The 20,809-nt window shown below is 35.9% G+C and overlaps 1 protein-coding gene across 2 annotated transcripts in view; it reads right to left on the bottom strand.

Moving 5' to 3' along the window:
• The window catches only part of DCDC1 (doublecortin domain containing 1), a 485,161-nt gene that overhangs the window by 194,018 nt on the left and 270,334 nt on the right, over positions 1-20,809 (bottom strand). For both annotated transcript variants that reach the window (XM_053899858.1, XM_053899859.1), the window contains one exon: positions 7,703-7,763. In XM_053899858.1, coding sequence (XP_053755833.1) covers positions 7,703-7,763 — 61 coding nt within the window. The remainder of the gene's footprint in view (positions 1-7,702; positions 7,764-20,809) is intronic.

The raw sequence follows: 20,809 nt of genomic DNA, 5'->3' as shown, positions 1-20,809 counted from the left end.
CTCTGATTCTGACAGTTGTAAATCCCTTATATTCTGATAGTAGTTTCAGGTCTTGCATCCTCTAACAGAGGTAAAGATATTTCATCTAAGTTTACTTTTAAGGTATATTTCCCTCTTATTGGAATAAGGCATACCTGGAACATGGGAAATTTCAATCTATATCAAATGAGATGGATGAGGCAGTGCCCAAAAGGTAGAGCCATGATGTGTCTGAATATTCTGCTAGGCATAGCAGAAGCAAAGACCAACCAAAAAAAGGAAAAAAAAAATGTCATGTGCTTTGCTCCCTGGAGTTGACAGTCAAGCAAAGGTGGCAGACATACCCAAGTAACACAGACAAGTTCTATTATTTATCCTCCTACCATGCATTTGGAGAGTTTTACAAATTTTTCTGGCATTTTCCCTTTGGAATCATTCTAAACTATCCCCACCCCAGGTAATGACTGTTCTGACATTTGATACTATAGTTCTTTAGTATTCTTCTACTTCCAAGACCAAGTTATCTTGATCTCCAACCAGGCACCTACCAGTTCAATATTCAGGCCACCAGTATAAACAACTCCCTTCTCCAAAATCTGGACTTCTCTTCTAGGGAGTCGACAGCCTGATCTTTTGATTTTCCCCTTTCTAGTGCATCTGCACATCACTCCAAATTGATGTCTAATGTCAACCCTCACTATTTTCCAAGTCCTTCGGCCCTTTGGGCTTCATTACATTCTTATCATTCTAATCCACTTTTACCACCAGAAGATAAATTTCAGTAATTTGTATAGTAATAACATATTCAGTAACATATCTTTGATCAATCATTTCCACTTTAAAAACTTGAAATAGTACTCCCAGTACATACTGATTAACAGTACTGTACTATTCTGGCTTCAAATTCCAGCTGGGCTATTTATCGGCTTTGTGACTGTAAGTTCTACTTCCTTGAGAGAGAAGTTTTCTACTGAAAACCAAGTACAAATCTGCTCAGAATTTCGCATGGACCAAAATCCCCCTCAGGATACAATGACAACTCTCTGGTTGCTAAAAAGGATCCCATCTACTTGTGAGATTTTTTTTTAACCTAACGGGGCTGGGGAATCCTCTTCATCACTCCAAGATGTTTGTTCTATGTACATTAGAAAGTCTACATATTTGACCTAACTTGGGCCTCCATAGTAATATTTATCTCCTCATGAAAAATACAGCAAGCAGGGCTACAGAATCTCACCTGAAATGTTTTAAACTCTAGACACTCTTATCTCCTCTTGGTCAGTACATGATCAGGCATATTTTCAAAAAGTGCTTCCTGACTACAAATGTTTTCTATAGAAAACTTAGAAGACACAGAGAAACTGAAAGAAAATAATTATTCATCCTCCTACCACCTGTTTTATGTATAAACTTCCAGTTTTGTTTCTACATATACACACACTCTTCAATACAATACAAATAAATGTTCTCTTATCTGATTTTTCTCAAGATTAGCATTTTTATCTATCATCCTAAATTATTCCACATTATTTGTAATACCAATATATAGTATCCATAATAAAGACATACCATAATATATTTATGCAATCTCACCGTTGATTACCTGTTTTCAATTTTCACTATTATACACAAAGCTCTAATAAATACCCTTAAAGATATATTGTGGTACATACTTTTGATTAATTCCTTGGGGTAAGTTGTTGTAAGGGGGATTTCTGTGTCAAAAGGAGTATTTATTTTTATGGATTTTGATAAATATTGCTAACCTGACCCTCAGAAATATCCTAGTCTCTTAGATAGCACCCAGTGTCCCCTGCCTCTTAGTGTTCATACCCTTGTGTGGTCCCTTCCACATTATATAGCAGGATCCGTATATGTGGCCCCATAAAGGTGCCAGAAGTGTTGTTACATCACTTCTGAGATTAGGTTATGAGAGACAGTGCAGCTTCCATTTTGTTCTCCTGTTCTCTCTTGCTCTCTTTGATCACTAGCTGAGGTTGTGGACAGCACTTTGGAGAAGCCCAGATACCAAGGCTCTTGTCTATAGAGTAAGTATGCTTCAAAGCAGATCTTCCAGCCTAGACAAGTCTCAGATAACTGCAGTCCTTGTTGACACTGTGACCACAGCTTCATGAAAGACTTTGGGTTAGAACTATCCAGCTAATCCACTCCCCGGTTCCTGGACCTCAGAAACCGAGATAATAAATATTTATTGTTTTAAGTTACTAAGTTTGAAGGTAATTTGTCACACAGCAATAGATAACTAATGCAAACAAAATACCAAAAAACTCCAACAAGTATAAATACAAAAAAAAAAGGAAATGTGCCTACTTGTTTTCTCACATTTCCATCAACGTTGGATATTCCTAGTTTTAACATCTACCAATATTTAATAGGGAGAAAATACTGTCTCGTTGTTTTACATTGCTTTAAAATCTAGTTAGAAGTTCTAGTTTGAGGCTGAACTTTTTTATTTGGTTTGGCTCTTCTAATCTTTGTTTTGTCATGTATTTCCTTTTCCTGTCCTTTACCTATATTTCTATCGAAGTGTGTATCCTCTTCTACTGTTTTATCAGGCTTATTATATATTAAGGGTACTATCCTATCTCTGACATTTATATTGCAAAACTTTTTCCTATTGTCATATTTCCTTATTTGTTCTTCCTTTATGCTATTTTAGGTTAGGAATTTTTCAATTCTTATATACTCAAAGCCATCAGTCTTTTCCTTTATGGATTCTGTCTTTGTTTGCATGCTTGTGGAGAGGTCTACTCGCCACTAGTCTGAGTTAGATGCTTTAATCCAGGTTTTCTTTTAGATATTTATGGTTCCATGTTTAAGTTTAAATCCTTAATTTAGCTGAAACTGGTAGACTGTATAAAGGAAGTAATCCAACTTTACCTTTTCACAAATGAATAGAGGAATAGTTAACTTTAAAAACAAATCAAAAAGGAAGAACAAAACTCATCCAAATAAAAACAATATAACAAAATACAATATTATATTTAAATTTGGTCATTATTATCATTACTAGTTACAAATTATCAATTAGCTGGAATCAATATGCCAGAATCTATTGATAGGCCAGAATCTGAGCCAAATACTCAAAATGTTAGCATTAATGTCTCCATTTTGCAGACAGACAATGTGAAGCTTGCAAAAGGCTAAATGACTTGTATAATGCCACACAACTAATAAGTGGTGGAACCAAAATTAGTTATTAATATCCTAAAGTAATTCTGTCTTCTTTTTTAAATAAATGGAAAGAGCTCCATTTATGATCCAGCCGCAAATAATTATCAAATTATTCTCCATTTTAGCCTTAACTAGATGGATATAATTTTGAATGTGACTAAATTTAGATCTAATCAAAATTTCTAAGCCTCTAAAAGAATAAAATTCCTCATTAATAGTTTTGCTCTGTGAATTGTAATAAAAATTCAGCAATTGTGTTTGGGAATGGAACATTAAAATTTTTAGAATCAAAATCCTCTTAAAAATAATTGTGTTTGAGGGGCGCCTGGGTGGCTCAGTCGGTTGAGCGTCCGACTTCAGCTCAGGTCACGATCTCGCGGTCCGTGAGTTCAAGCCCCGTGTCAGGCTCTGGGCTGATGGCTCGGAGCCTGGAGCCTGCTTCGGATTCTGTGTCTCCCTCTCTCTCTGTCCCTCCCCCATTCATGCTCTGTCTCTCTCTGTCTCAAAAATAAATAAACGTTAAAAAAAATTTTTTTTAAATAATAATTGTGTTTGAAACACAAAAGCATGAATTATTTGCTAGCTACCAATATACAGTTGAGAATAATTAGAAAATTATAAATTATAAGAAAGGGAAAGGTAAAAAAGAGAGCAGAGTAAAACTGGATATTTATGTACCTGAATTTGGGAAGAGAAAAGAAAAACATACACATAAGCCTTGGTCCTGTTCTTCTGTGTCTGTTGGTGGGAAGGTCAATACTTATATAGGATAGAGTTATGTTCTTGGATACTAGGAGTCAGCTCTGTCTAGCTATATCTCAGAATAAAGTCCTCATGTGAGGGTACAGGCCAAAGAGCTAAAGGGATATTTTAGTACAGTCTCAAAATTCTACTTTTTATTTTTACAAAGATGAATTAGTTTTGGTCTTCCTGTGACTCCCTCTGCACTAACATAGAGCTTCACTCTGACTCAGGAATGTAGTGGAGTCAGAAACAGGACAAGGGGATAGCTAGGGTGAAACTCTGCATGAAGTTAGATAAAGGTTATTTTTAAAATGGTTTGACAGTTGATGCCTATGTCAAATTCCCTGCTTAGGAACAGAGCTAAAAGTGTATAGGCCTGGTTGAGTAGTGAGTAGGCTGGAGTTTTAACCAGTGTGCCAACAAATAACTACTCAAGGAAATGCTATTATCTTACTTTTCAAATTTAAATTGTATCAAACTCTCTAAATTTCTGAAATGTTGCAGGTCAGGTCAGGAAATAATGGCTCAAATACATAATTCTAGAACACTAGAGAAATAAAGCTATTATTTTTACCAGTCCGGGTCCAATAAGGAGATATAAACTACATTGTAATTTGAACAGGAACAAGTTTAATATAAACAATTAGTAGCAGGTTATTAGAGAGTCAGGAAATTGGCTAATAAGAGTTTAAGAGAACACTAAAGAATATATGAATAGCAGATAAAGGGAGCAGCCAGTACTGCAGGGCCTGAGATAGAATGTCCAAGGAAGAGGTCTGGCCACGGCTGACATCCAAACCACATAGAAAAGAGCACAACAATGGCTCACTAGATGGTGAATAATCCCTGAGTAAGTTCATCCACAGATTTCAGCAGCCTTTGGAGCTCCAAGGGAAGCTGTCCACAGGGAGGTGCCTAGCTGATGACACTCCACTATAGAGCCACCCATGAAGAACATGCTCAAGGAAACCATTAATAAGAAGGTACCCCACTGGCAGTCCTCTGCTGTGAAGCTGCCTGAGGCAGGTGCCTGGTAATAAATGGTAGATATGGAACAGAGAGGGAATACATTGATAACTGACATGCCCTGTGTTATAAGTTGAATTGTGTCCCCTCAAAAGTAGACTGAAGCCTAATCCTTGATAACCATGAATGTGACCTTATTTGGAAATAAGGTCTCTGCAGATGCAATCAAATTAATATTAGGGCTTTTGGGTGGGCCCTAAGCCAAAATGACTAGTGTCCTGAGAAGAGAAAAATTTGGACAGAGACACCCACAAGGAGGAAAATGCAATGTGAAGATTCAGATGCAGAGGGAGATGGCCGTGTGAAGATGGAGGCAGAGATTGGAGTTATGCTACCACGGTCAAGGAACGTCCAGGACTGCCAGTCAGTGGAAGGGGCCAGGAAGAATCCTCCCCAAGGGGATTCAAGTGGAGCACAGTGCTGCTGGCACCTTGATTTCCGACTTCTAGCCTCAAGAACCGGAGAGAATACAGTTGCTTAAGCCACCCAGTTTATGGTACTTTGTTACAGCAGCCCTAAAAAATTAATACCCGATGTATGTCCAGTTTCATTCATCTAAGTAATTTAGCATTTCTGAAATCAAAATGGTGGGATCCTAAGGCAAACACTAACAAATACCATGTGATTAATGTAATTTTTGCCTTCCTTAAATATTGATGATTAACTAACATTTCATTTAGGCTTGGAATCATAGACAAGGAAGAAAATCTTGAGAACTGAAGACCACTATCTTCATTTTATTAAAGCAAATTTTTATGTAAATATACCTACAGAAGAGTACGTAAATCATAAGTATACAATTCAATCCATTTCACATTGTGAATACCTGTTTAATTTCTCACCTAGGTCAAGAAAGGGAACATCACAACACACCTGAAGATTTGTTGTTTTGCTTGGCATTAAAGTTTAAATAACTGCAATTACCCAGCTAGCATTCTCTTATATCTGGCTTCTTTGTAAATCATTGTATTTGTGGTATTCATATACGTTGTTACGGGTAATTACAGTTTGTTGATAGGCATTGCTATCCTCCAGAGTCAGAAAACTAAGGCCCATGATCCAAATCTAACTGACCACCTGTTTCTGTAAATAAAATTTAATTGAAACAGAAACACACCATTTATTTACATCTTGTCTATGGCTGCTTTCATGCTACAAAGGCAGGGTTGAGAAGTTGGAACAGGGATCATATGGCTCACAAAGCCCCATATATTTAGTATCTGGCCCTTTACAGAAGTTGTCCAACTCTGCTCTATATTATTCCATAGAATGAATATATATATATATATATGTATATATATATATATATATATATACATATATATATACATATATACATATATATATATGTATATATATATATATATATATATACATATATATATACATATATACATATATATATATGTATATATATATACATATCACAATTTATCCACTTATTCAATTGCTAAATCAATTTCCATAATCTCTATGCTGAGACTACTACAATTAGCACTGCTATTAACATTTTAGTAAATATCTTTTCCTTAAGATATGTAGTTATTTCTCTTTAGCATTAAACTAGTACGGAATTACTAGGTTGTACAGACATGTTCAACTTTAGTAGTTGTTGCCAGTTTTCCAAAGTGCCAATCTCCTCACTTTAATAAGAAAACTGATGTGGATATTGAAAAGATACCTGCACTCCCATGTCTACTGCGGCGTTAGTCACAATCGCCAAGATATGGAAGCAACCTAAGTGCCAACTGATGAATGGATAAAGATGTGATATATGCAATGGAATATTCATCAGCCGCAAGAGAGAAGAAAATCCTGCCATTTGCTGATATGGATGGACCTTGAGGCCATTATGCTAAGTGAGATTAGTCAAAGACAAACACTGCATGATATCACTTATATGTGGAATCTAAAAAAGCAGAACTCAGAAGCAGAGAAAGGAATGGTGGTGAGAGGGCGAGAGAATTGAGATGATATTTACCAGTGCAAATTTGCAACTATTAAATCAATAATTTCTGGAGACCTAATGCATAGCGTAGTGATTATAGTCAACAATAATGTATTACATACTTGAAAGTTTTTAAAAGAGTTAATTTCCACAAAAAAGCATGATAATTATGTGATGTAATAGAGGTGTTAGCAAATGCTATGAAAATCATTTTGCAATATATAAAGTAATAAATCAACATGTGTAAACTTATGCAATGTTATATGTCAATTATACCTCAATAAAAAAATAAATTAAACTAAATCTAAAAATAATAGAGGGACACCTAGGTGGCTCAGTCGGTTGAGCGTCCAACCTCAGCTCAGCTCATGATCTCTCCGACTATGAGTTCGAGCCCCACATTGGGCTCTGTGCTGGCAGCTCAGAACCTGGAGCCTGCTTCGAATTCTGTGTCTCCCTCTCTCTCTGCTCCTGCCCTGCTCTCTCTCTCTTTCTCTCTCAAAAATAAACATTTTAAAAAAAAGTTTTAAAAATAATAGGAAGAAAAAAAAAAAACGGTGCCCTGAAATGCTGGGTTGTATCATAGTGATGGATTGGAAAGAATTATTTTGGTTTTGGAAAACTTGTAATTTAAAGTCAAACAAAACCTCACAGGAAAGTATTGAGTTAAGTTATATTCTAAACTTCTGGGCACAGGGAAATCGTTGTGCAGAAAAAGCATTTCTTGGTCTTAACAATAGGCACTGCATTTATAAGAACCTGAGAACAGAAAATTTTAAGAATAAAAGCTGTGACTTACAAAGTCCTTACCTTAGAATAAATGCAGCTGTCAGTTCCAAACACCCACTTCTGAGAATTATCTCCTTTATGTCTGTAATAAAAATGTAATTTAGACACTGACAACTTTTCTCCACACTGAAACATTCTGTAGGTTTCAAATGAAAGGATCGTTTTCCATATCCAGGCAGGAAAAGGACTGCCCATTCTCCCATTCATTCTACTATCATCACTGCTACCTCACCAACTGAAAACTTCCTTCCCTAAGACAGTCAATGTCTTTGGTACCCAAAGGAGTGGTGGTGGTGGCAGTGCTGTGTGAATTACCCAGGGCAACAGTGATAAAGAGTTTTAGAGAATAAATAGAATCAATAAAAATATTCTAGAAATTTCTGTTTCCAAAAGAGATCCTCTCTCTATAAGACAGAAAAAAAGTAAGTATAAGTAAGTATAAGGATTAAGAGGAGGGGATGGAAAAGGATACCATGGAAAATTAGGAACATCAGACACCTGTTTCGGAAATGACCAGAGAATTTTATTAAGGAATATCATATTTTTTAAACTAAATCTGAGTAAAAAAAGAAAAACTAAAATGTGATGAAGCTAATCAGGCCTAAATTAACTAATCATGTATTCATTAATATTTAGAAACCTTACAAAGGTAGGACAAATGAATTAAATTAAGTGTAATGGGATGTTAAACAAGACTTTTCCTACTGCCTCTGAGTTTTGACAGAAACATCAATGGTTAGGAATAAGAGGTGTCAGGTAATGCTGTATTCTAAAGCAAGGCGCTTTACGATCTGGGCAGAACATGCCAAGGCAGCAGTCCAAAACTGGCTCAGTATGCATTAATCTTTTGCTCACATCCAATTTATGTTAGAAAATGTGAAGAATTCCTGGGCATTTTGAGATAGATACTTGATAATAATGTAGGTTTCCAAGCCCCTATCCTTAATTTTGATTCTGAAGGTCTGGACCCCCACCCCACAAAAGCTACATTAACAGGTATTGCAAGTGATTCCAATCATAAGAACTCTAGGGAATTTGGATGGGTGTGGTCTACAGACCAGACTTTTAAAAACACTGAACTAGAAGAGTTGAGAGCAGTGGGGGAAGGAAAGACAACATCCTTATTATAAAAGAAGAACTGATTTGATGATAGAGTAAATGGGGTTGGGGTTAGAAAGAGGAGGCAAGGATAAGTCTCAGGTGTCAAATTTAGGTAAACTAGAAGAGAACATGACACTATTAAAATAAAGTGAAATTAGAATGGAGAAGAGAGGAACAGGAATGTGAGAAAATACAAAGAATTTTAAAACTTGGGTAAAATTATCTTATGAAACACCTTTCAAGGTCTAACTGATCCCTAAGCCAAGAATCGATTCTCAGGCTTTCAGCAAATGAAATTGCTGCTCAATGTCAGCTTTGGGTAGGGATGAGGAAGGTATTAGGGGTGTTAGTCTTTCTGGAGATCTTTTTATTTTGTAATTGATAAAGGAAAAGAGAAGCTTAAAAAAAAATTGGGGAGGAGCTCCTGGGTGGCTCAGTCAGTTGAGCGTCTGACTCTTGATTTTGACTCTGGTCATGATGCCAGGTTGTGGGATCAAGCCCTGCATCACTCTCCCTGCTAAGTGCGGAGTCTGCTTAAGATTCTCTCTCTTCCTCTCTCCCCTGCTCACACTCTCTAAAATTAAAAAAAAAAATATTGACTTAGGGTCCTGGACTAAAATGTATGATTATAATAATAATATTCATTAACCAAGACAATAACACAAAGATTGAGAATTTTAAGGGAACAGTGATGAATAAAGTGAGATACAGAGAAATGAGGTGAGCTGATCAAAAATCACAGAGCTAGGTAGTATCAAATAGGTACTAGAACCCAGAGCATGCGACTTTCAGCTGGACATCTTCTCAATTAGATTGGAAAACTACGACACAAATTACTTTGTGTTACTTGAAGATTAAAAATAGAACAGGGGCGCCTGGGTGACTCAGTCGGTTGAGCGTCCGACTTTGGCTCAGGTCATGATCTCGCAGTCTGTGAGTTTGAGCCCCACGTCGGGCTCTGTGTTGACAGATCAGAGTTTGGAGCCTGCTTCGGATTCTGTGTCTCCCTCTCTCTCTGACCCTCCCCTGCTCATGCTCTGTCTCTCTCTCTCTCTCTGTCAAAAATAAATAAACATTAATTTTTTTAAAAAAATGGAATAAATAGGCTCATTAATTAGAATTTGATGCATAATCTTAGTGACCTATAAAACATTTTGATATGAGGGGCACCTGGGTGGCCCCGTCAGTTAAGTATGTGACTCTCAATTTTGGCTCAGGTCATGATCTCATGGTTTGTGAATTTGAGCCCCATGTCAGACTCTGGGCTGACAGTGTGGAACCTGCCTGGGATTCTCTCTCTCCCTCTCTTTCTGCCCCTGCCTCTCTTTCAAAAATAAATAAATAAACTTAAAAAAAAAAAACTTTGGTATGAACACAGTTTTTTACACAACTGTGATCATGTATTCACTAAATAGTTTCATACTATACAAATTCTCCTGAGGTGCTGAAAAACCTCATGTTTCAACCACTAAAAGAAGCAATAATAAAAACAACATTATTGCTGGTCTTTAAGGCTGTCAATCCCGATCTTACAACTACAGTCCTTTTAAAAATAATAATAAGTGGGGCTCCTGGGTGTCTCAGTCAGTTAAGTGACAAACTCTTCATTTCTGCTTAGGTCACGATCTCACAGTTAGTGAACTTGAGCCCCTAGTTGGGGCTTGCTTGGGATTCTCTCTCTCGTCCGCTCTCTCTGCCCCTCCCGTGCTCACGCTCTCTCTCTCTCGAAATAAATAAATAAACTTTAAAATAATAATAATAATAATAATAATAATAAGTGACTGCTGTAATGCTTTGATGGAAATGTGCTGGGTTTTGATAAAATTTAGATCATTTTAATGCAGAATAGCTGTAACTCAGAGCAACTTTATTGCTTACAGGCAATTCCTCCTGTTGCATAAATTATTGTGAGCATATTTCTTCAAGATAAATAAAATGGAAAATGATAATTTTTCAAAGTGCAAGACTCTGAAATTGGTAATTAATATGCTGATGCTAACTGTCAAAAGCTGTAAAATTCAAAATGTTGTCTTTTAATTGAATTACAGTGTTGACTTGAGGATGAATGTGCTTATACAAACATAAACTACATAGGTTTCAGTTTTGATTTTCTGAATTTGTAGCATCTTTTTCTCAAATAATAATACAACAGGAGAGATGTTCACCAGTGTGAGGGTAGATACCACATGTGTCCTTAGAGCTGATCACAGTCGTGATAGGAGAATAAAGATATCTTTGAAGAAATAGATATGTCAATAAAATGTTAAAATGTCATAACCCTAAAAATTAATAATAAGGCCATTATGAAAAATGGTTTGAAATTAATATATGGCAGTTTAGGGATCTTCTCAGTGGGTAGCTAAAGAACATAAACTATAACTTGGATAAGAAAATAAATACAAATTTCCTAGCATTTCTCAAATTTTATCACAGCTCAAATTCTGCTCAAGAATTGCCTTGGAAATTTTGCAAACATGTAGTTTTATATCATATATAAGCCTTGTGAGCTTACTAGTAGTTTTTCTATCAGGAGTCTCTTTCTACATATATCTATAAATGTCACCTTTAAATTTTATTACCAAAGTTATAAAAAACAAACCTCTCATGTGGTGTCTATAGCAGGCAGGATGAGAAGATATCATTCTAATATATAATAACTTCTTTAAAAAATAAAATTCCTACAGGGGCACCTGGGTGGCTCAGTCAGTTAAGCATCTGACTCTTGTTTTGGCTCAGGTCATGATCTCACAGTTAGTGATATTGAGCCCCACATCAGGCTCTATGCTGGCAGCGTGGAGCCTGGTTGGAGTTTTGTCTCTCCCTCTCTCCCTGCCCCTTCCCAGCTCTCTCTCTCTCTCTCTCTCAAAATAAATAAACATATGCAAAATAAAATTCCTACAAACAAAAGTTCATCTGTTCATTTTTCAAGACATTTTATATGCAAAGAAATCAAATTTAGATCCAATATGCAATGATGCTCATATGGGATTGAATTAGAAAATGCCATAGAATTTCCTCTTCTTGGTGAACAAGCAACAGCTAAAAAGATTTTTTATTTATTTTTAAAAATTTTTTAACATTTATTCATTTGTTTTTAAGAAAGAAAGAGAGAGGGAGACACAGAATCTGAAGCAGGATCCAGGTCTGAGCTGTCAGTACAGAGCATGACCGTGGGGCTGGAACTCATGAACTGTGAGATCATGACCTGTGCTGAAGTCAGATGCTTAACTGACTGAGCCACCCAGGTGTCCCTAAAAAGATTTTTTTACAGAGAAACAAAAACAAAACTTAAAACTAGTAATAACAATACCAATAATGACAAAAAGAGAGGAAAATGAAGAAGCAGTATTTCATCCAAGAATCAAAGTCATAAATATCATGACATGTGCTGGACTAAGGTTGAGAGACTTATAATCCAGTCCTGGATCTGACATTAACTAGATTAGATACATGACCTTTCTAGATCATTTAGTTTCTAGTAGACTTGGAATTTCATTTCATTTCATTTCATTTTAATTTTAGAGAGAGAGCATGAGCTGGGCAGAGGGACAGAGGGAGAGAGAGAGAATTCCAAGCAGGCTTCATGTTCAGTGCGGAGTCTGATGCAGGGCTCAATCCCACAACCCTGGGATCCTGACCTGAGCCAAAATCAAGAGTCAGATACTCAACCAACTGAGCCACCCAGGCACCCCTGGGCTTGGAATTTCTTATAAGATAATGATATTATTATTATTATTATTATTATTATTATTATTATTACAACCACCACCATCACGACTATTACTACTTCTACTAGTAAAGAAGGTTTGGAATAGATGCTCTTTAGAGTCCTTCCTCGTCTGAAAGCATATGACTTCCAAGACAAGTTACATACTCTCTCTCCTTTCACAAGTGAGGAAATAACTATCTGCCCTGGGAAGCTTACTCATTGTAACTCATTGAGTATGCACATGCATTATACTATTCCTATTGAGAATCTATAAAACGTGCGTACACACACATACACACACACACTTTTTTCTTTGAAATATGCCATTTATCAGAGGGTAGAGGCAAGAAGGCAGCCCATAACTGACAGTTCAGTTAGGGGAAATTTCCTAGGCTAAAATTCATTATTTCCCAGTTGACTGTAAGAAGGACCATCATCATGCTTCACAATTACAAATCTATTTTCCCAGACAGCTTCCAACAGCTCTGGTGTCTTCCAATCTTACCAGGACCAAAAGTAGGATCCACAGAGAACAGACAAAAGGATTTCCCCTCCATGATTCTTAACACAGTAGGAGTAGAGATAAGAAATTTCATCCATCAATCCAATTGTGAAGTTACACATAGACAATTTTCTATTTGATGTTGACATTTCTAATAGTGTTATCTGTATGTTTGAATATTACTTACATGTCCGATGCATGGCAAATGGTCCTTTCTATATTGTGCAGTTTGTCATTCTGCTTTATTCTAACTCTTAGCCTCCTAAAACTTCAAGACTTGACCAAAGAGATGATTTTCAACCTCTCTGATTACCTGGTAACCTGCTGTCTGTTTACTTGTCTTTTCATCTCTGCACCTAGCACTACACAGCTACACTTGAGGGTTGTAGTTAATGGTGTCTTTAGAGTAGTGTTTGTTTAACCTAGTCTAGATTAATGTTGGCTAGTTATCATTCCATTTCCAGCAAGGCCTAAGTGGGGGGGGGGGGGGGGGAGGAGTAGATCCAAAACACCATAACTGAAAGACTAACATTGAAATAAGGAAGGTAGTAAAGATTATCAGACAGGTAATAGAAGTGAATAAACCAGGCTAGAGCTAGTGTGAGGACTATTACTAGGAACAGTGGAGAATATAGAAAATCAGAGGGTATATGTTCCATCTGAATTTGTCCCTGCATGACCGGTGTCATGAGATGATGAAAGTCCAATACTGCCCATTATTGTGATTGTTTTTTCAAGAAAACACAGAAATATGTAATTTTTGTGTGTAAAATCTCCCTATTTCTATAGGCTCACAAATAATTTAAAATGTTATAATAATGTGCAGCCAAACAAAATCTATGGGTCCCTTGTTTGTTATCTCCATAATCTAACCTCTGTGTCCACATGGCGGTATGGGTGTGTGTGTGTATATGTGTTGCTTTAATTAGTTTGTGAATTTAACACTAAACTCGAGATCCTCCATATTCACATTCTTTAAAGATGAAGCAAAATAAAGATTAAATGGTGGCCTTATTAAAGGACTTTGATGCAACTGGTTTGTAAGATGTCCAAAATATCTTTTAAAAAGAAGCAGCTTTGACTTTAAGATTTATGATTTTTATAATTTTCTATGATTTTCAGATCACTTGGTAATGACATCATTGATCTGCCTTTCATCCACTCATGGCCAGATGCACATCACAGAAAAAAATATTAAATACAATATTGCAAGCACTTGTTATATTGAATAAGAATAAGATGAGCGACACCAAATGAGACATAACCGACCTAATGAGGCATGATATGTTTACAATATTCTCTATGAATTGTCAGGTTGCTACTTTTAGTGCTAGTTCTATGATTTTTTTACTTGAAAGACTGTATCTTGACTCATAGCTTTTGTTAAGATCATATTATACTACTTAGGAGAAAAGGAAAAAAAAATTGTCTCTAGAAGTTGTATGAGGATATTTACATTATTTAAAATAAAATATGGTTGTGTTTAAAAAAAATAATAAGCCACACAGGCACTTCAGATACTCTGGAAAAGAGAAATATACTTGAAAGTATCAGAGGTGAGGTAAACACTAAAAATCTTGGTCCCTCTGCTTTCTAAAAAACAAAATATAGCTTCACAGTGAGAACTTCTGGTTTTCCAAATTTTCTACTATTTGCTTCCATTTTGCAATAGATTTTGCTTCTCAGATAAAAATCAGGTTGCATTAATATAAAGGGAAATAATCTTCATTTGCATAGGAATTCTCCCTTCTCCCCCCACTCCTGCCCATCCTGCCTTTCTCCCTCTCTCCCTCTCTCTTCTTTCCTTCCTTCCTGAATTAAACCAAATCTTTTATTGTAAGTGGAGATTTAAATTTTGTTTAATGTTTATTTATTTTTGAGAGAGACAGACAGAGTATGAGCAGGGAAGGGGCAGAGAGAGAGGGAGACACAAAATCCAAAGCAGGTTCCAAGCTCTGAGCTGTCAGCACAGAGCCTGACGTGGGACTCGAACTCACGAACACCAAGATCATGACCTGAGCTGAAGTTGGACACTCAAGAGACTGAGCCACCCAGGTGCCCTAGAGATTTTTTTCAAGTTAAACGTAATACAATTTTTTAAAATTATTATCTCTTTTCTCACTCAAGCTTTCTTCTCTATAGGCAACGAGGATATCAAGTTTGTGGCTTCAGTCTTACTCAATTCTGTGACATCCTGGCCAGAGTAGGAAGTAAACCTCAGTGGGGTAAGGCCAGATCAGCACTAATTTCAGTATCCAATAAGCCCAGGGAAACCTCTGGGCATGAATAGCATGTTCTTCAAGCTATATATAACCTTTCCAAACACCTACCATTTTGACTGAGACCACTGATAAATTCTTCCACTGAGAGTGGTCTTCCCTCACCATTTCCTTCTAAAGGAAGCACTTAGTCATTCTTTACCCACCATTTTGCTTTTTTTGTTTGTTCCCTAGTTTGTCTTTTTGTACTTTTAAAAAACAGCTTTTTTGAGAAATAACTGACATACAATATTGTAAAATATTGCACAACTAACGGGCACATATTTGAAGTGTAAAATTTCACAAGTTTTGAAACATGTACATACCTATTAAAACATCACAACAATCAGGACAATGAACATACCCATGTCCATCTCTCCCCAAAAAATCACCCCCAAAGTTTCCTTGTGCCCCTTTTTAATCTCATTCTCCTACCCCTCCCCACCTTCCTATCTCCAGGCAAGCACTATTCTACTTTCTAGATTAGGTACCATTTCCTAAAATTTTACATAAATGGAATGAAGCAATATACTCTCCCTTCATGATTTCGCTCCTCCCCCTCAATATAATTACTTTGATATTCACTGATGCATGTATCAAGAGTTGGTTCCTTTTTATTGTTGAGTAATATTTTACCATATAGATATGCCACAATTTATTTATCTATTCACTTATGGATGTACACTTGGGTTGTTTCCAGTTTTCACTTCTGGCTTTAGAAATAAAGCTGCTGTGAACATTCATGTACAAGTTCTTTGAAAGGATATCTACTTTCATTTCTCTTGATTGAATTTCCAGAGTGGAATGGCTTGGCAATAAGGTAGATATATGTTTATACCTGAAACATGTATATATCTGCATATGAACATGTATATATGTATATATTTGAGGAAAGTAGCAACTCTTCTAAAATGACAACCATTTTATATTTCTGCCAAGTAGGTATGAGTATTGTAGTTGTTTCACATCTTCCCAACGCTTGGTATGGTCAGTCTTTTAAACATTAGACATTATACTGTATATTTAGTGGTACTTCATTGTAGGTTAATCTTGCATTCAAATAATGATTAACAACTTTTCATAGGCCAACTGTATCTCTTACTTGTTAAAGCATTTGTCCAAATCATTTATCTGCCCATGTTTTCTTGAGTTGTGTGTGTATTCTGCAAATATACATTATTTGCAAATATATTTTTCTTTGTGTGTAGCCTGTCTTGTCAATATTTTAACAGTATCTTTCAAAGAGCAGAAATTCTTAATTTTAAGGGAGTCCAATTTATCAATTTATATCCTTGTGGATCATGCTTTTGGAGTCATGTCTAAGAAAGTTTTGACTAATACAAGATCATAAACATTTTCTTCTATCTTCATCTACAATATGTATAGTTTTAAGGTTTTATATTTACGTCTATGATCCATGTTGAGTTAATTACTATATATATATGGTGGGAGAGGCATGGATCAAGTTATTTTTTATTTTTATCTTTTGCATATGTATATTCAATTGTTCCACCACCGTTTGTCAAAAACATTCTTTCTCCAGTGAATCTCCCACTTTCATCAAAAATCAATTGATCATATATGTGTCGATCTATTTAGGGATACTCTATTCTGTTTCATCAATGTAATGGTCTACTTTGGTGCCAATAGCACACTCTTTTAATAACTATAGTTTTATAATTAGCCTGAGGCCAGGCAAAATAGTTCTTCCAGCTTTGTTCTTCTTTAACAAAATTATTTTGCCTATTTTAGATCCTTTGCATTTCTGTATGAATTTTTAAATCAACTTGATAATTTCTATTAAAAAAACCTGCCAGGGTTTTGATTGAGATTGCATTTAAATATATGGAGGAGAAGGGCCCCTGGGTGTCTCAGGTGTTTAGGTGTCTGACTTCAGTTCAGCCATATCTCTTGGTCCATGGGTTCAAGCACCACATGGGGTTCTCTGCTATCAGCTCAGAGCCCCCTTCACATCCCCTGTTCCCCTCTCTCTCTCTGCCCCTCCTCATCTCTCTGCTCCTCCCCCTCCCCCATGCAGGCACTTTCTCTCTCTCAAAAATAAATAAACATTAAAAACAAATAACAAATATATGGAGGAGAATGGACATCATGATGATATTGAGTCTTCTAATCTATGAACACAGTATATCCTAGCATCTATTTAGTTTTTTAATTTCATTTAGCAATGTTTTGTAGTTTTCAGTGCAGAAGTCATACACATATTTTGTCTGATTTATCCTTAAATATGTCATACCTTTGATGTTACTGTAAATGGTGTTTTTAAATTTTAATTTCCAAAATTGCTTGTTGCCAGTATATAAGAATACAACCAATATATGTATATTGATCTCAAGTCCTCAAACTTGCTAAACTCATTTATTAGTTCTAGAAACTTCTTGTATATTTCATAGGATTTTCTACATAGCAATCATGTTATCTGAAAATAAAGATAGTTTAACTTCTTCAGTTCATATCTAGATGTCTTTTATTTCTTTTCCTTTTCTTGTTATACTGGCTAAAAGTTCCAATGCAATGCTGAATAGAGCAGAGTGGACAACTTGGTTTTTTTCCTCATGTTTCTTGTGCTTGGAAGTTTTTGAATTTCTTGGATCTGTGGGTTATAGTTTTCACAAAATTTGGAAATTTTTCAGCTATCATTTCTTCCAATATTTGTTTGTTCCTGTGTCTTCCTTCAGAGACTCTGATTACTCACAAAACAGGCATTATAAAATTTCTCATATCTTACTGATAGACTGTTCTCTGAGAAAATAGGCAACAACCTCTTTGACCTTGGCCATGGCAACTTCTTACTTGACACGTCTCTGAAGGCAAGGGAAATAAAAGCAAAAATGAACCATTGGGACCTCATCAATATAAAAAGCTCCTGTGCAGCAAAGGAAACAATCGACAAACTAAAAGGCAACCAACAAAAATGGGAGAAGATATTTGCAAATGACATATCATATAAAGGGTTAGTATCAAAAATCTATAAAGAACTTATCAAAATCAACACCCAAGAAAAATAAATAATCCAGTGAAGAAATGGGCAGAAGAAATAAATAGACACTTTCCGAAAGAAGACAGCCAATGGCTAACAGACACATGAGAAGATGCTGAACATTGCTCATGATAAGGGAAATACAAATCAAAACCACACTGAGATAACCACCTCACACCAGTCAGAGTAACAACTCAGGAAACAACAGATGTTGGTAAGGATGTGGAGTAAGGGGAACCCTCTTGCACTGTTGGTGGGAATGCAAACTGGTGCAGCTACTCTGGAAAACAATGTGTAGATTCTTCAAAAAATTAAAAATAGAATTACCCCACAATCCAGCAATAGCACTACTAGGAATTTATCCAAAGGATACAGGAGTGCTGATTCATAGGGGCACATGTACTCCAATGTTTATAGCAGCACTACCAACCATAGCCAAATTATGGAAAGAGCCCAAAATATATACCATACAAGGTGTGTGTATATATATATATATATATATATATATATATATATACACACACACACACACATATATATACATACACACACACATACATACAATGGAGTATCACTCAGCAATCAAAAAGAATGAAATCTTGCCATTTGCAACAACATGGATGGAACAGGAGGGTATTATGCTAAGTGAAATAAGCCAGTCAGAGAAAGACAGATATCATATGCTTTCACTCATATGTGGAATTTTAGAAACTTAACAGAAGACCATGAGGGAAGAAAAAAAAAGTTACAAACAGAGAGGAAGGCAAACCATAAGAGACACTTAAATACAGAGAACAAACTGAGGGTTGATGGGGGGGAATGGGTGACGGGCATTGAGGAGAGCACTTGTTGGGATGAGCCAACAAGTATTTGGGTGTTTTATGCAATTGGGTATTTTATGCAACTGGGTATTTTATGCAAGTGATGAATCACAGGAATCTACTCCTGAAGCCAAAAGAACCTGTATGTTAGCTGTATACACTGTATGTTAGCTAACTTGACAATAATTTATACCTAATTTTTTTCTTTCTGGCTTTCATTGTAAATAGTTTGTATTGCTATCTGCTCAAGATCACTAATATATTCTTCAACAATGTCTAATCTTCCACTAGTCACAGCATATTTTTCATTTCATATACTGCAGTTTTCATCTCTAGAAATTTGATTTGAGTCTTTTTCTATCTTCCAAGTCTATATTTAACATGTTCCATCTTTTCTTTAGCTTCTTGAATATATGGAATACAATTATAACAACTGTTTTAATGTCGTGTGCATTAATTCTATATTTTATGTCCTTTCTGGGGCAGTTACAATTGATTGACTTTATTATAACGGTGGACAATGTCAGCTGAAGCATCTCTGGTTCCATGGTCAGTGGTTTGGACTTGTCATTATCACTAGAAGATGATTCTTGGTTTGTCTCCAGTTTACAGCACTGATTCTGCCCCAGAAATCTTGTTATCCACTTCACATACAACACCACATCAAATTTGGAATTGCTTTGGGCTCGTGTGACCCTCCTTAGAAACCATATGTTTAGCACCCTAATAGCACAGCTAGTTGGCTATGACGCTATGTTGCCAGCATACTGTCTCCGTCTCCCTTCTGCCTAGGTTTCTTAATTAATATTACCTACTCCTCCACTGAGGTATTTACTACCACACATGGCACTCATTAGCAATTTCTTGATTGGGTTTTGACCTATACACAGTGTCACCTTGTGGCTAAGAGTGGGTTATAGTGTCTGACTGCCTGAGTTTGCATTCTTCTCCAACCAGTTAGTAGGCATGACCTTGAGTAACTGATTAACTACTCTGTACTTCATTTTCCTCATCTGTAATAATAATAATAATGATAGCTACCTTATCCAGTTGTAATTAGGATTAAATGTGACAATAAAATATAAAGGAATTAGAATAGTGTCTGGTTCAGAATTTGTTGTTGTTAGAATAAGAGGTAAGCTAAGATTTACACCAGGGAATCTGACCCTGTAGACCACATAACACTTAGCTTTTATGTGATATTCTAATAACCTTCTGGACAATCTGCTCTGTTTATTAAAGAAAATATCCCTTCTTATTTGTGGTTGGGTTTGTGTCTTTGGTGCCTAAGTATCCCAGTTCTGGTTTCAGCCCAAAGCACATTTTATCCACCCAAAAGTAGTTGGATAATAGTTTTCTAAGTCCTGAAGCACAGTAGGACTTGTTTTTGTCAATTCTAGGTGAAACTGAAAGACAAATGAGCAAGAAAAAAAGTTTCTAGGAAATAATATTTCTATACTGTTGGTTCCTCATTCCTAATTTTTTCTAAATCTGTTTTCATTTTGATTTTTACTTTCCCAAGTCAGCAAAAACAAACAAAAAGGAGACTTGAGGCCTTACAAATCAGCAATTTCTGTCTCCTCAATTTTCTTTCACAGTTCAATATTTCATATTCTGAAGATTTAGAAAAGGTTAAGAATACACACAGAACATTAAATATTTAAATTAACAACCAATATGGATATAAAGAAATGAGTTCCAATAATTATAGAGTAGAGCGGCAGCTTGTCTACAACATG

Source organism: Panthera pardus, unplaced genomic scaffold (assembly GCF_024362965.1).
Source record: "Panthera pardus isolate Hobbes unplaced genomic scaffold, ASM2436296v1 HiC_scaffold_12, whole genome shotgun sequence".
Classification (NCBI taxonomy): Eukaryota; Metazoa; Chordata; class Mammalia; order Carnivora; family Felidae; genus Panthera; species Panthera pardus.
This window is presented reverse-complemented; position numbering and strand designations above follow the sequence as displayed.